The sequence below is a fragment of the Ptychodera flava genome (genome assembly GCF_041260155.1).
Source record: "Ptychodera flava strain L36383 chromosome 23 unlocalized genomic scaffold, AS_Pfla_20210202 Scaffold_24__1_contigs__length_23054250_pilon, whole genome shotgun sequence".
NCBI lineage: Eukaryota > Metazoa > Hemichordata > Enteropneusta > Ptychoderidae > Ptychodera > Ptychodera flava.
The window spans coordinates 5,458,273-5,472,894 of record NW_027248278.1 but is presented as its reverse complement, the minus strand read 5'-3'; the positions used below and the strand labels follow the sequence as shown (position 1 = coordinate 5,472,894).

The window sequence follows — 14,622 nt, the reverse complement described above, 5'->3', positions numbered from 1 at the left end:
ACGTATCCATTTCCATTTATGTTAGAAAACTCTGTGCTGTGTGGTGTCCACATTTCAAAGCTGCAAGTGGGAAAAGGGGACTGCAACCTAATTTCCAATTCGGCATTTTCCGATTGCTATTTTAGTTTATGGGTGGTCTGTGCTAATAAGGAGAGGCGGAGCACGAGATGAGTTATCATGACATCTAGATTAATACATGTGTGACCATTCCGTGAATATTTCGATAAGGCTTATCATAATTCCATTGGTGTTAGATCGTTATATTCACTGAATAGAAATTCGCGACCTAATTAAATGAATCAGCCGATTCCTCTACTTTGTTTCTGGAAGTATTTCTGATACCAACGAAAGTATTGACATAATAGAATTGTTCATTTTATCCGCCGTTACAGCATGACATGCCCACACAACTATTCCCCCGGCAAAATGGACGACGTCTGTCTACTACCTTATGAGCTGCTAACGAGTTATTTGGTCAGGGCGATAAGCCCCCACGTTGGTGACCGGCAGAACAAAGGGGATTAGGGAGGGCAATTAACAGACATAGACTGTTTTCTTTGAAAAACTATACAGAGATAGCTAGGGTAAAGTAATAGGCACTCACTTGACACAGGTATGGCTTGTATAATGAGAACAAAGTTTACTTGAATACATGACATTTATTGATCATATTCATAGCTTCTAGGCGAATATTGCTCGCGATACCCTATGGTTTTAGTGGGGCCGCTGTTTCACAATGGCCGCCAAATTGGTTAGTGCTTGTCTCTTAGCAACAGCCTTGTATTATGAAAAATTAACAGTTTATAGTAAAGATCATAAATTAGCATATTTGATAAGTTCCCAAAGAGTTCATAACATACATGCCCCTGCATTACATTTCGATTTTGATCTCAGTTGTGTTGTATTTGGAAGGGGAATCTATTGGTGGGTGCAAACGAGAGAAAACACTCTGTGTAATGAAGCAACTATTACAACCTTTATTTAGGGACAAAGTCGGTCATTTTTCATGAATTTTGTTTGATACAAGATACTACTTATATTGTTTGACATGTTGAAAGATACTGAATGAATGGGTGACCATGCATTTATTCGACCCCGGTTTTAGACAAATTAAATGAAAGAATGACAAAAATGAATTAATGGTCATTTATTCATTTTCGCAATGGTTTCATGTATCGTTTCTAAAACCGGGGTCGAATATATGCATGGTCACCCATTCGTTCAGTATGTTTCGACATGTCAAACAATATAAGTAGTATCTTGCATCAAACAAAATTCATGAAAAGTGACCGACTTTTTCTTTTTAAGACCGACCAGAGAGCAAGCTTTACAACGAATTCTATTAGTCAGCCATTTGACTATACCCGTGGATCAATACATTTTTAAAGTGGGACATACAGTCAACGAAGGACTTTTTTCTCATGTAAATCACTTTTCAAAACACCATCTAGATATAAAAGTAGTCATTTTGACTTCGTATAGGCAGCATTTTAGACAACAACAGACCAGAACTTGATAAAGTTGTACGATGCGAAGTATATCATCGTATTACATAGTCAAGTACAGAGATTCGAATAGGCATTTGGATTTTATGTTTACGCGCGCAATCACGTAACGGGTTACGCGAGAAAATTTAACTAATCAAGAATGCCAACCCTTCTCGACTACTTCATAAAAGACCTTTAAAATAGTATGTGAATGGAGAAGGATTCTTGTGAAGAAAAGGAATGGCGCTTAGCCTTGAATTTGATGATGAAATGATCGATTCTGGACAAAGAATTCGAACTTGATATGGTATTGTTATCCGATTACATGTACTAAGGACATGTACTCTTGTCTTGTTGAAGAATATTCTATGCTAGACAACAGACAAAATTTCAAAAGTATTGGGAATGAAAACATATTTCTGAATGTTAACTGAGTTCATGCAGGGATGTTCGACATCAGCGTACTTGAATTTTCTCACACGGCACCGAACTGCGTCTGGTCTGTACATGGAAACAAAGTCCTTGGTAAAGGTTGAACAGTGGTTGAGAGTGTGCAATGGCCGACAATGAAGTTGTTATGCAATCACGCTATGGTCATGCTAACGAGTCTACCCAATGCTCTCATTGATCTTTTATAGTCAAAGGAAAGCAAGATAACACAAGGTATCCAGCAATTATGTACCATAACTTCATCGGTGCTTGAGAGGGCTTTTTTCAAAGGGAAACCCGAGGTCGTGATTTAAAACTATATCGCACGAATACCGGTCGGACATCACAAGCCGTGCTCTCTGGGCGAAGCACACTCACTGAGAGGCCCAAGGCAAGGCGTGACTGAGAAAGTCGACAACAGGCAAAGGAGACTATACAAGGTAATCATATTATTTTAATTGTTACATGTCCTGTCGCAATCACAAAGTTATTAAGCCATTTTCAAAATGCTGAAAAAGTGATACAAATGAGAGGAGTGTTTATCGCGTTCTAGGTCACGGTGTGGCAACAGAGGGTATTCATTAGACCACGCGTCAACGCGATCTGACCCGCGAGATAGCCACGGTTCAGTCTAACCTTCACACATCGGCGTGAGTAGTGAAGAAATAGATGACCGCCCTTCCGTTTTGGCGACTGAATGTATCCTATGTCTATGCATATGTAAAGCTGCTTCCTTACTGGGAATGCCGATACAGACAACGTATTGTTTCAGTGTTTGGAATGAGTTTGTTAACGTGGTGAAAAATGACAGATTTTTTTTCTTTTTGTACCTTGAAGCATCATACTTTATTTCTTATATCGGTCTATGGCTGAACAACACACTGATTATAATTATGATCACGAGCGATAACTTAGCACTGCGCTTGCGCAATTGTGTCGTTACGTCATCAGGTCAGCTTTGCACCATAACATAAGGGACACAAAACAAGGTAATGCTATTATATGGCAGGTACAAAGACTGAGGGTAAAGGCATAACTTAAGAGGGCATTGTAGGTCGGTGAACGCGACTGAAATGAAAGTCGGCGCAACTTCAGTTTCAGTAATGTTAATGCCTCGGCATACGCATGCGCAGTAAGAGCAATATCAAAGTTCAGCTGACACGTGTCACGGTCCCGACTGGAGAAATGTTCTCTGTTGCAAACATAGGCTGTGATCAATCGGGCATCATCGCAGTCAAAACATGAGAGAGACTGTGAATACCACAAAGGCTGGTAGTTAAATGTCTTTGTGTAAAATTATGCATCATTTCGTTTGACATGTTGAAACCTGAGAAATGTTCACAATTAAATTTAACAAAGACCCTCATTTATTCGGGCATTCTCACCGTCTCCATAAACTTGAACGCTGAGTTGTTTTCACTTGGTGAGCCTCTCATAATACAGGCCCATATACACGTGTGTTTTAACCTGTATGTATTTGGTATAAATACATGCAAGTAAAATGAAATATAGAGTGATGCAGGAAACTACTCTAAAGACCCTGCTTCTTGCCTGTATTTACCTTGATATTCACTCTCACAAACACCTTACTACACTTAAATAATGGCTAATGCATGTTTTAATATATTTCCTATCAATCATGTATTTGTCATGAATTTCTATTGTTTAATTCATCTATATCCATTCCTGCAATTGGAATGTATTTCCATGGCTTGAATTTACCATATATTATGCCGAAGTTTATCGTGATGCCCAAGAAAAAACCCTAGTGAACCGTTTGGCTATGGCTTGACGTGCATTGCAGAATTGAACATTCACAGGGAGTGTATAGACTTATCTTGATGAAGCCTGGAGAGAGAAACGAACAAACCACAAGTGATAACTGGTTGTCAAACTGCTGAAAAACAAAACAAAACCTGTCATTCTGGGGATGTAGCTAATTTTAGATGAATTACCAGGTTGTAATCATGAAAAAGAAATTGAATAGTTGGATGAAGACTGGACTGCTCTCTTTAACGGAGAGTTGTTGGAAGAAATTAGAAGAACATTAAATAAGATTGTCGTAGGTAATCTAGTCCATGAAAATTTTCACGAATAATTTTTCAAAAGTTTGTTTTTATAGCATTTGGTTTGATTTTCATTTCAAACTCGTGATCAATCGTTAACAATAAAACGGAAGTTTACCGTCCCGTGTTTCCTGCCATGGAAACCATCGATGATCGCGTTCTGACACGAGAGTTATGACTGTGATAATTTTTGATTGAATGACATCAATCGCTCCTTAGTGAAAGTTGTCAGTAAACTATCATTATTTTGTTATCAATTATCTGTGCCTGATTATTTATCAAATTTGAAGCAGCAGCGACAACACCGCTGGTAAGTTGATGCTGCTGTGCAGATCGATCTGTGTCATCCAAGGCAGCGATTGATTCATGTACATTCATTGTACCTCAAGTTTACATTCTCCTTGAAACTATGTCACTTTGTAAAAACTACACAATTGTTATTCACTTTTCTTCCAAGGGCTGATGATGTTGCCATCGAGGTATGAGGTGAACCTCAATGGTGTAGCTAAAAAAGCATACCAAAGCCGTAAATGGGCTTCACCCGCTACCACTGTTTGGGGTCGCAAAATGATGCGTGCCTACTGTCATTTTACACAGAGGAAACGCATAGCTTTCATTGTCTATTTTCGGGCTCGTCCCTATTGAGATTTGGGACATAGATCGGCAGAATGTGAGGAAGGTTTGAACCTGCAAATAATAGCGGATAACCTGTTCCGTGACTGGAGATTTGATTACTAGCCGTCCAGGAAGTTTTATCATCGATCGTTCTAGCATAGAGGTAGGAAGCGTTCTACCTCCATGGTTCAAGCCTAAGCGCTAGGTTGAAAGTCGCATTACACACTGCGTTGAAACGAAAACGCATCTCCTGGCGAGCGTCAAGCTTTGTGCACATCGCGATCCGTATTACGTAAGCTCGCCTGAGTTCTTTCACACGTCTGAACTACACGTCCTATTAACCATGGAGATGATAGGTATTCATGTGTTAAATCCAATTCGACCGCAGTCAACTCCATCAAACTCAATCAAATAAATAAACGCAGCGCCCCACTGGTCATTTCGATCCCAATCCCTCGCAACACCCCCTCCCTCCAAAAATAATGAGCTTAAATGTCCGGATTAATTTTACTCGGTTGTTGATATTATCTGGTCGCAATTCAAAACGGTTTTATCCACAAATGATGAGGGTGACGTAAACTGACGCGTCAGCGTTACGCATCTACTATTATTGTATGCTGATATATTAATGCTTTATACATGCAGGCCTATTGTTGACCTATATATCAACTCGTCTAAGAACCATCTCATCCCATACCACTTGGCCATCTGGTTCCAAATACATATTTCTACTCGAGACCTGTATATGTATGTATGAGTGTCAGTCACATAGGATTAGTCTAGGTGGTCGAGTTTGCCAGAGGTTTGGTCGAGTTGACTTTGGCATGGACAAAAAAGATGTCAAAAATAAATGTTACTGCGGCTTATTATCACAATCGAAAGTCTGTAACCCTTTTTGCGTCCAAGTGCACGTGTTGATATGCTCATGCAGTTCTATGCACAAAACAGCTATACATTAAATACACAGACAAAATACATTAGACTCAAAAAGGTATAGATGATGCCTGGAGTCGCTTTCCCTAAAGCAAATTTCCCCTCCCTGCGAAAGTGTTCCCTCGAAAGTCCGAAGTATTTTACCCTCTTAATTGTTTGTTCGCCTTTTTAACTGCTCTTCCATCTTTTTCTTTTCTGCCAGAACAAACGTCAATAATCATGGAAATTACGAGTAGGAAGGCTTTTCTGTTCATCACAGCAATATCATTTTTTATGACGACTTATTACATTGCTGTGTCGAATGAACAATTCATCTCACCGACTACAAAGTTGAACACATATTTGCGTCGGTAAGTAGCGGTTCAATCCGAATAATGTTGTATTCTAGATGATTTAATAAACTATTATTATTAGCGTTATTATTTCTATATAATACTTATATTAATTATTATTATTTACCTTTGTTCAATTTTTTTCATATGTTTACGGGGGTTCATTCAGTTTGAAAAGCAAAATTATGTAATCAATGCAAAACTATACAAATAGTGGTCCTTTAAATGCAAAATATTTATTAATTTGTACATATTTCTAGCTTACGTTACTGGCATAACTATTATACTTTACATGATCAGGCAATTTTCATGTAAAAGCAAACGATGATCCGAAAAGATGTACAAGCTACTTTAAACATCAACATAGAATATAGGTCAGTTCAGAAAAAAATTGTCAGCCACTTTCATGGTGCAATGTAAATGTTACAAGTATTTATTCACCAAGCAACGAAGACGTTGATAAAACCAACTCGGATACTTTCTCTTCTCATAATAATGGTTCATGAACCGAGTGAGTAATTCATATTGAATGTGATTGCAGTATTTCCGAAATTAGCATGATAAAAATGTGTCCATGTTAATCTTCCAAAGTGTGTCTGTGATTTTGTTTTAGGCTGTAGAACGTTTTACGTGATGAGATAATTATCTGACCAATTGCTGATCCCTGGTCTAACACCTTTCAAAGTACGTATCATAAAAAGTAGGACAAGTTAAAAAATCCCAGACTGCCTTTAAAAAAGATTGATACAACACCTGTTATCATGCTAATTTAGTGCAGGGCAACGAAAAACGGATTTTTAAGAGGTTATTCAAACCGACTGTCACGTTGTCCATGTGTATGCAAATTGTCAAATAATACAAAACACAGTATAAGCCAATATCTAGGCTTTCAGAAAATATGTTCTTTGATGGGGTTACGAGCTTAACTTTCTGCAGAGAGTTCATTTGTTGGAAGGCTTCGATACTTGTCTTTGAACCTTAAGCATCATTACCACGCGATTAAGTTTCATCCCTGCGATATTAGTACCTTTAGATGGCTTAGGAGCAGACATCGATATCATGATGCATGTTCAGATAAATTGCTACTCCACATTACGACAAGTATTCAATATCAGTGTTTTAATTGAGGTTTCAAATTACATGCGATGCATTGTGACAGTAGGGGCACGATAAAAGGATGTAAACCCTTTGAGTGCTGTAAATTGTTCCCACCACCAAAATTTTAGTGCAACATTTTTACCGACTTTTATAAATTTTTCTGTAACTTCTTGATAATTTTGGACCGAAAGGACATCACACTTCATTGACTTAAGTTTGTTTCAAACTTTGACAAAACTCTGATAAAAATTGACTAGAGTATATTTTCATAAGGAGACAAAAATTGAATTTGGCTCTCAAAGGGTTTTCACTGTGTCACTGGCATGAAACCAGGCATGTCCTTTGGCTTAACATTGTCGTGGTTGCCAAGTCATCACCCTTGGGGCAGTCAAAACATGGTAACTTTACAGCTTAAACGAAAATTGTGATTTGTACAAAATTCATAATCAACCACAAAATAAAATGGAGCATTTGTGGGCCAAAATTAGACGCTTTCTTTCAAAAACATCTCCGGATTTGCAAAATTTCGGCAGCGCACGCACTACTCACTGTAAGTTTCTGGGGCCCCGTTGTCGTTCGCACGGGATATTTTCGTAAATTTTGACGGTTTTTCAGGGTTTGTTGATAATATAATATAATTGAAATAACAGACCCCGCGCTGACCATTAATGTTTATTTATGGGCATGGACGAGAGGAAAGCCAAATTAACGGGCTCGGCAAGCCTCGCTAGTTAATTTTTGGCTTTCCTCTCGCCTTTGCCCATTAATAAACGTTAATGGTCAGCGCGTCGCCCGTTATTTCTATAATATCTATCCTTCTCACATTCATATATTCAAAGAACTTATAATGGAATTTCATGCCAAGTACTGCCGCCAGGAAGTGTCCGGTTTCAAACCGCTTCAACCCGTGAAAACACAGGGCCTCATAAGTGCCAGCGTTTTTCTTTCTTTTTCAATGGTACAAATAATCCAGCTGAAGAGCACTACACTTGTGTAGCTGTCTTTTGTGTAGCGTGTATTGGCACGTATAGTGCGTCCTCGTAAATGTGACCTTTAGTTCCGTGACCTCTAGGCCCGGCTCTAGCCATGCCTACTTCCTGCCCTGCCCTCGCTATGCTTACTGTACTAAAAAATATAGTACAGTAAACACAGCGACGTGTCTGTGCACGTGGCCAGAAGGCATGGCCAGAGGAATTGGCTAGAGGTCACGGAACTAAAGGTCGTATTTACATATGATCACATTCCCCATTGAGGGCGCACTATACTGTACATATTAGTACAGTAAGCATAGCGAGGGCAGGGCAGGAAGTAGGCATGGCTAGAGCCGGGCCTAGAGGTCACGGAACTAAAGGTCACATTTACGAGGACGCACTATACATGCCAATACACGCTACACAAAAGACAGCTACACAAGTGTAGTGCTCTTCAGCTGGATTATTTGTACCATTGAAAAAGAAAGAAAAACGCTGGCACTTATGAGGCCCTGTGCTTACTGTACTAATTTCATAGTACAGTAAACACAGCGACGTCTGTACACGTGGCCAGAAGGCATGGCCAGAGGAATTGGCTAGAGGTCACGGAACTAAAGGTCGTATTTACATATGATCACATTCCCCATTGAGGGCGCACTATACATGCCAATACAAGCTACACAAAAGACAGCTACACAAATGTTGTGCTCTTCAGCTTTATTTGTAACATTGAAAAAGAAAGAAAAACACTGTAATATTGACTTAAATAGGCACTTATGAGCCCCTGTGGTCTATTTGAGTATAATACTGAGTGTTGCGTAACTGGTTTTCGCATTCGTGTACGTAATCTTTTGTAATGACGATACCCCGACCCTTGTCGAAGGGGTTTTTATGATAATTTGTCTATTGTTTGCAAGCTGGTTTATCACGATTCTTTAGGCACGCGACATTAATTGTTTCCTTGTTTGAAAGGATATCTCTAGAAGTGCAAGTTCAGCAGCTTCAGATAGCTTTCAAGTTCTGTGGTTGTTTGTTGTTCGGGAAGTCCAGCTTGATTTTTCCTTGAATGGGTGTTGTTGCGATTGTTTTTGTCTCATGGTGTAGCGCAGTCTCACTTTGCGACCATATTTGTTGAAATCCTGGAGCAGTTTTATTCTGCTTGGTTTTGTTGGTGTCGGAATGAATTTTAGGCCTTTGCCTAGTGCTATTATTTCGGTGTTTGTTCGTTTGAGCGATGGAAGGTTCTTGATCAATTTCATGTTGTTGTCGGCTTTTCTTTGGAAGATGGCTGATTTCACAGTCCCGTGGATAGAGGGACTGTGCTGATTTATTTCCACGGCCATTTTGTCTGTTACGGTGTTTTATCATTTTGTTTTTGTTTTTTTTAATATTTGCATTTCTTTTTGTTGTGTTTACGATTTTTGTAAATTCCTATACAGATAAACGTTGAACTCGAGAATTCGCTGTCACAGAGAATAATGGAATAAGAACTACAATTTTACCGTCGTTCGGTCGACTGAAGTAGCACTTTGTTCATCAGCTAATCCCAATTAACGAGAGCCATTTAGCACCTCATCGAAGTTCTCCTCCCAATAATCCAGGGAAACCGTACTTGATAGTCCTACGTCATCAGCTAACGCTTCATTATGCTGATTTTATGCCATATATTTGAATACATAATGAGCCTGCGAAACCGGACAATGCCTGGCGGCATGTGTTCTCATGTTTGTTTTATCTAGAGCATTTTTCTGAATATTTTCAGATTTGCCTCGGACCTTTTAAGAAACTCTTCAAAACGCTATGGGCGGGGAGGAATTTCGTGTACAGAAATCACTCAAATAGTGTATATCAAGACTCACAAGACAGCCAGTTCTACAACCAATTCTGTCATCCAGCGTTTCGGATACAACCGTAGATTGGCGTTTGCCTTGCCAAAGGAGGGACATTTATTTAAGGAGAAGAAGCTTTTCACCCATGAACTTCTACAATATGAAAGACCACCAAGTAATCAGAGCACTCATTTTAACATTATAGCAAGCCATTTGAGATACAACAGACCGGAACTTGATAAAGTTGTTCCTAATGCCACCTATATCACCATATTACGAAGTCCTGTACAGAGGTTTGAGTCAGCGTTTGGCTACTATGACTTTGCAAGCAAATTCGGTCTAAATGAAACTGAAAACGCTCTCGAAGAATTCATGAAGAACCCTGACAAATATGCCAAAACAGTCGGAGTGGTTAGAAGAGGTCGTTTAAGGAATGGTATGTTATTTAATTTGGGATTTGATCATCGCTTTAATGACAATGATTCAGCAATTAATGAAATGATTGACAAGTTGGACAAAGAACTTGATTTAGTATTAATAGCAGACTACTTCGAGGAATCGCTTGTCTTGTTGAAAAACGTTTTATGCTGGAAATTCGATGATATATTGTACATCAGCAAAGGAATTAGAAGTAACAACAGCCATTACGTGATATCAAAATCGGTCGCTGAGAGGATTTTGAAGTGGAACAAGGCTGACGTTAAGTTGTACGAGCATTTCAATCGTACGTTCTGGAAGAAAATAAACAGTTACGGGGCAGATTTCTACAGGGATTTACGGGAGTATCGGACCAGTCTGAAACAGTTCGAGGACGAATGTGTGGACAGTAGCGAGAGAAAACTAATTTATAACCACATAGATGAATTTGTAATGAAGACTAATGCAAGCTCTCAGTGCAAACAAGCTTTCATTGGTACCGCCGATTTTCACGTCATACTAAAGCGAGAGGCCGAAGAACTTCACAATGTGAGCATGGCAAAACACGGTTAGTCGGTGATATAGCTAAGAAATACCAGACAATAGTTGTGTATATGCAATTTCTCTTATTTGTGAATTATCAGGACGTTATCTCTAAATCTGTCAAGTGTTTCATGTTTGTAAATTTTATTGAATATCTGGCTACAATGTAGTATGTGGCCTGTGTTTTCTGACAAAACTCTGTGCAATGGAATTTACAGGAAATAATTATTCGTAATTACACAACAATAGGAAAAGATTATGTCAATTTAATCGCACATCTGATATAACGCTGGAAGTCAGGACGGGTATGACAATACAGTAGAGTCCCCTCATGAACAATCCCCCGGCATCCCCCTCCATGTAATGGTTTCATCGGAGGGTTTGAGCGGCTATGAAGCAAGAGTAAATTATGCAAATTACCATGCGTGTCGTCTCTGTACAAATTGTCATGAGAGTGTAGGACGAAACGCCGTACTTTCTGTTTCATCTCAATTGTCAAAGTTACATTTCTTTTGGATGATATGACTTCAAATCGCTGTAGCTCGACGAAGATCATTATTTCTGGTTCTGTGTAGTGATGTTCCCTTAACAACATAAACAGAGAGATACTGTTCTAGGCAGGTGCTTTCACAAGAACAGAAATATTAGAAATAATGATTTCTTGTGTTTTGTATTCTACAAGTGTAGTTTTCCTTAATGAGTTTTAAAATGGAATATTTTTTATAAACTTGAATCAAGTCGATAAAACTTGGATTTAGGATGCTCTATGTTGCGATAAAACGCGCGAGCTCACGGACGGCGAGAGAAAGCGAGAATTGACATGGTGTAAACATATTGGCGTCGTTGTCGTCAATCGTGGTTTTTAACGAAAACGTATAATATACATATCAAGATCATGAACATGACAAGCCTGATGAAGAAGACGAGAACAAATCCGACGACCGCGCCTATCATCGTGAGTATGAACAGAAGATTATTCTCAATGACACTCTTTCAGGAGCCATATACTGCAATTCATTCTGATCATGATCACGTACTAGGCTGATCCTGACAATTTTAAATATGAAATACGGGGAAAAGGCGTGCAATATCAACTCTGCTAGCTTAAAATCTCAGGGTAAAATTTGTCAATTTCTTCCTCTAGCTGGTAGGTGATGTGCTGGTCAAAGTGAGCCAAAAATACTGTATTGATATAGATGTTAATAAACTCAGTCCTTACTTTTTGCTAAAAATATTAACATCATTTATATGTGACAAAGTGTGTGGTTCTTTACAGGCACGCATACTCTACTAGCCCTCTGAAATTAGCCATGAGTGACCGTAAGTTTTTTATTGCACGCCCTCAACGGTGGGGCAGACGGAAGTGAAGCTACATCAAGGGATGCATCCTGAAGTTCTCTGTGCAACAGTCAAATTAGTTCAAGGTTTTGATAAAGCTTGCAATCGAAGAAGCTGTTCTCAACTTACCATTTAAACATTTTTGTCTTGTAATTTATTCCTTGATCAGATATATCCCTTTCAGAGGCATTTCTATAAACTGGTTCTGGCATGGTGAAGGCTCTGTATGTGTCCGACATTCATGAAGTGTGAGAGATATTCCATATACCTTTATTAGATATGTTTAATCCTGAACAAAGACAAACGCAGATACATATGTTGGCTTGATTTCGTTTTCACAAGCAGCACGCAATTACATTTGGCCACCTGAAGTTTGACTCGTCCCGACCACGGATCAAATTATCATTTGTAAGTTTTCAGAGCTTGAATTCAGTCCGGCGTTGAAGATTTAGGATAGTGAGGACCAAGCTCGATCGACTAGGGACAGTTTTGGAATATTTACGTTTCGAAAAATCGTAATTGAAGTGGACGAAAACAGAACTAACAACATCTTGTCACCAAAGCGTGGCATGTAATCGAATTACCAAGGACTTTGCAACCACAATAGGCATATGATAGCTACAACACCCTCTCTATCCTTGTGTGTACATTTTGAAATTCACCTTTCACCCTGTTTGACCTCTTGAACCCTGTTCATTGTGTTCCACTTGTTGAAATTACGATTTTGTTGTAGAAAGAAGGGCTGATATACAGCAGTGTTATAGATTTCTGGCGGGTACATTTATAGAAAATTATACATACAGTCTGTATCCTGAACGAAGTTAACTATAAATCATTGTTCCCTACCATTTTGCGGACAAGCGAAAATATACTGTTGCCGTCCGGGTCGTTGGGCATGGACGCTTTTGTAGATACTAACCTATGTGAATGCTGAAGGTCAAAACGCCTTTAGGCCTGACAAGCAAGCATAAGCATTTTCACTCACGCCGTAGAGTTATAATGTTTTCATTGGTCAACCTGCGGGTACGGTGCATTTTCATTCGTTGAAGTTGACTCAGCTAAACAAAGGGCGAATCGGGATAGCCCCGACACAAACGCCTTTCGTCTGCTGATGACAAAAACATAAACAAGAACGGATATGAAGTCGCGCCGTAAACAATGTTAACGTGGTTGTGTTACGACTTGCCGTGGTAAGGATATATAGAGGTTGGAAAATGGTGAAGTGTTCTTCGGGCTTTTTCCAATGTTGCCCGCCGAATCACGTGACCTAGAATCACACATCGCAGCCTCTCTGTCCATACACGCACGTACAGTACATACCAGACATAGCAGTCACTTTCTATCTGGGCTATGCATGTAATATAAAACAGTCTGAACGGCAGCTGTTTAGTTTTTTAGCAGCACAGCGTATCAGGTGTAGTGTTTCTACAAAGTTTCAAAAGCATGTAACCATGCTAACAACAGACACAAGCACTAGATGTTAGAACTTCATTGACAAACTGCATATTCCAGTTTAAAGTTACCTCAATGCGGGGTGTTAATGTGTGTTTTTATTTAAACCTGGTCTGAGCACGATCACTCCTGAGAGGATATTTACCCTAACCCCGCCCCGTTGGAAGTTGATTGAATTTCGAGTTGTGTCCTAGGCTCTGTGAATAGCCACGCCAGCCATGCTATGGAGCCGCCGGCGGTTTACACTTGACAATGGTCTGGCCTTTCACTTTTTCTCAATATAACCACTTTACGCGTTGTTATTTAAATTTCGAGGTCAAATGCAGACATGCTTTCCTCAACTTGGAAACTCACTTCTCATTTCCTTACAAACTTCTAAGCGTCTCCAGGGAAACAACAAATTCGTCAGATATACAATACACGTTGTACAGCTGTAAAAGGCGTCTGAAATCTCATTCTAACCTTTTATAAGAGTCTTGTTTTCTCCCTTATTCTGGCATGAGTAGCCATGGTGTAGGTAGACACACTTAGCACGCATACCACGGGGTAAATCAGCGGTGTAATTCTTTTTTTGCATACTCAAGGGAAAAATTCAATTTACGTAAGAGTTTTCTTTTTATCTTTGTTTCTACTCTACCCGTGAGCTAGAGTCCTGTACAGTCATTGATTACAGTACAGGGCAAAGAAAAATATTGTCAACATTGATCATTTTCAATCTTAACTGACTACCCACGATAGTTTGAGTTCAGTACGTCGACCACGGCAATTAAGTTTGACACAGGCAAATCATTCAACTATGAGAGAACGATTTTACCTGCTACTGCGATGTTTTGTGGATGATCTTTCCTCTTAATCATCACCGGAAACTGATCAAGAAAATAATTAAATGCTGAATAAAGTTTACTTCTCCGTGAGGGCGCCATTTTATGAGTGTGGCATCCGTTTATTATTTAACCTCTTAAGGTAGCTTTCCGCCTTTGTGACGACCTATTTTCAAACGTGAATTTTGCCATCAAGATGTGTACTTTTACCCAAGTATTATATATCACCTGAAAGCTATTTCTATGAATTTTTTTGTTTTATCAAGAAAATTAGTGTGCGATGAATTTTTT

The 14,622-nt window shown here is 39.2% G+C and overlaps 1 protein-coding gene across 1 annotated transcript; it reads left to right on the top strand.

Annotated features, from left to right (window-relative positions):
- The first annotated feature begins 2,111 nt into the window (after positions 1-2,111).
- Positions 2,112-11,963, top strand: LOC139125055 (galactosylceramide sulfotransferase-like). Its single transcript, XM_070691167.1, has 3 exons — positions 2,112-2,356; positions 5,733-5,880; positions 9,694-11,963. The coding sequence occupies exons 2-3, from the start codon at positions 5,750-5,752 to the stop codon at positions 10,748-10,750; spliced, it is 1,188 nt and encodes a 395-aa protein (XP_070547268.1). The 5' UTR covers positions 2,112-2,356; positions 5,733-5,749; the 3' UTR covers positions 10,751-11,963.
- Positions 11,964-14,622: the final 2,659 nt, after the last annotated feature.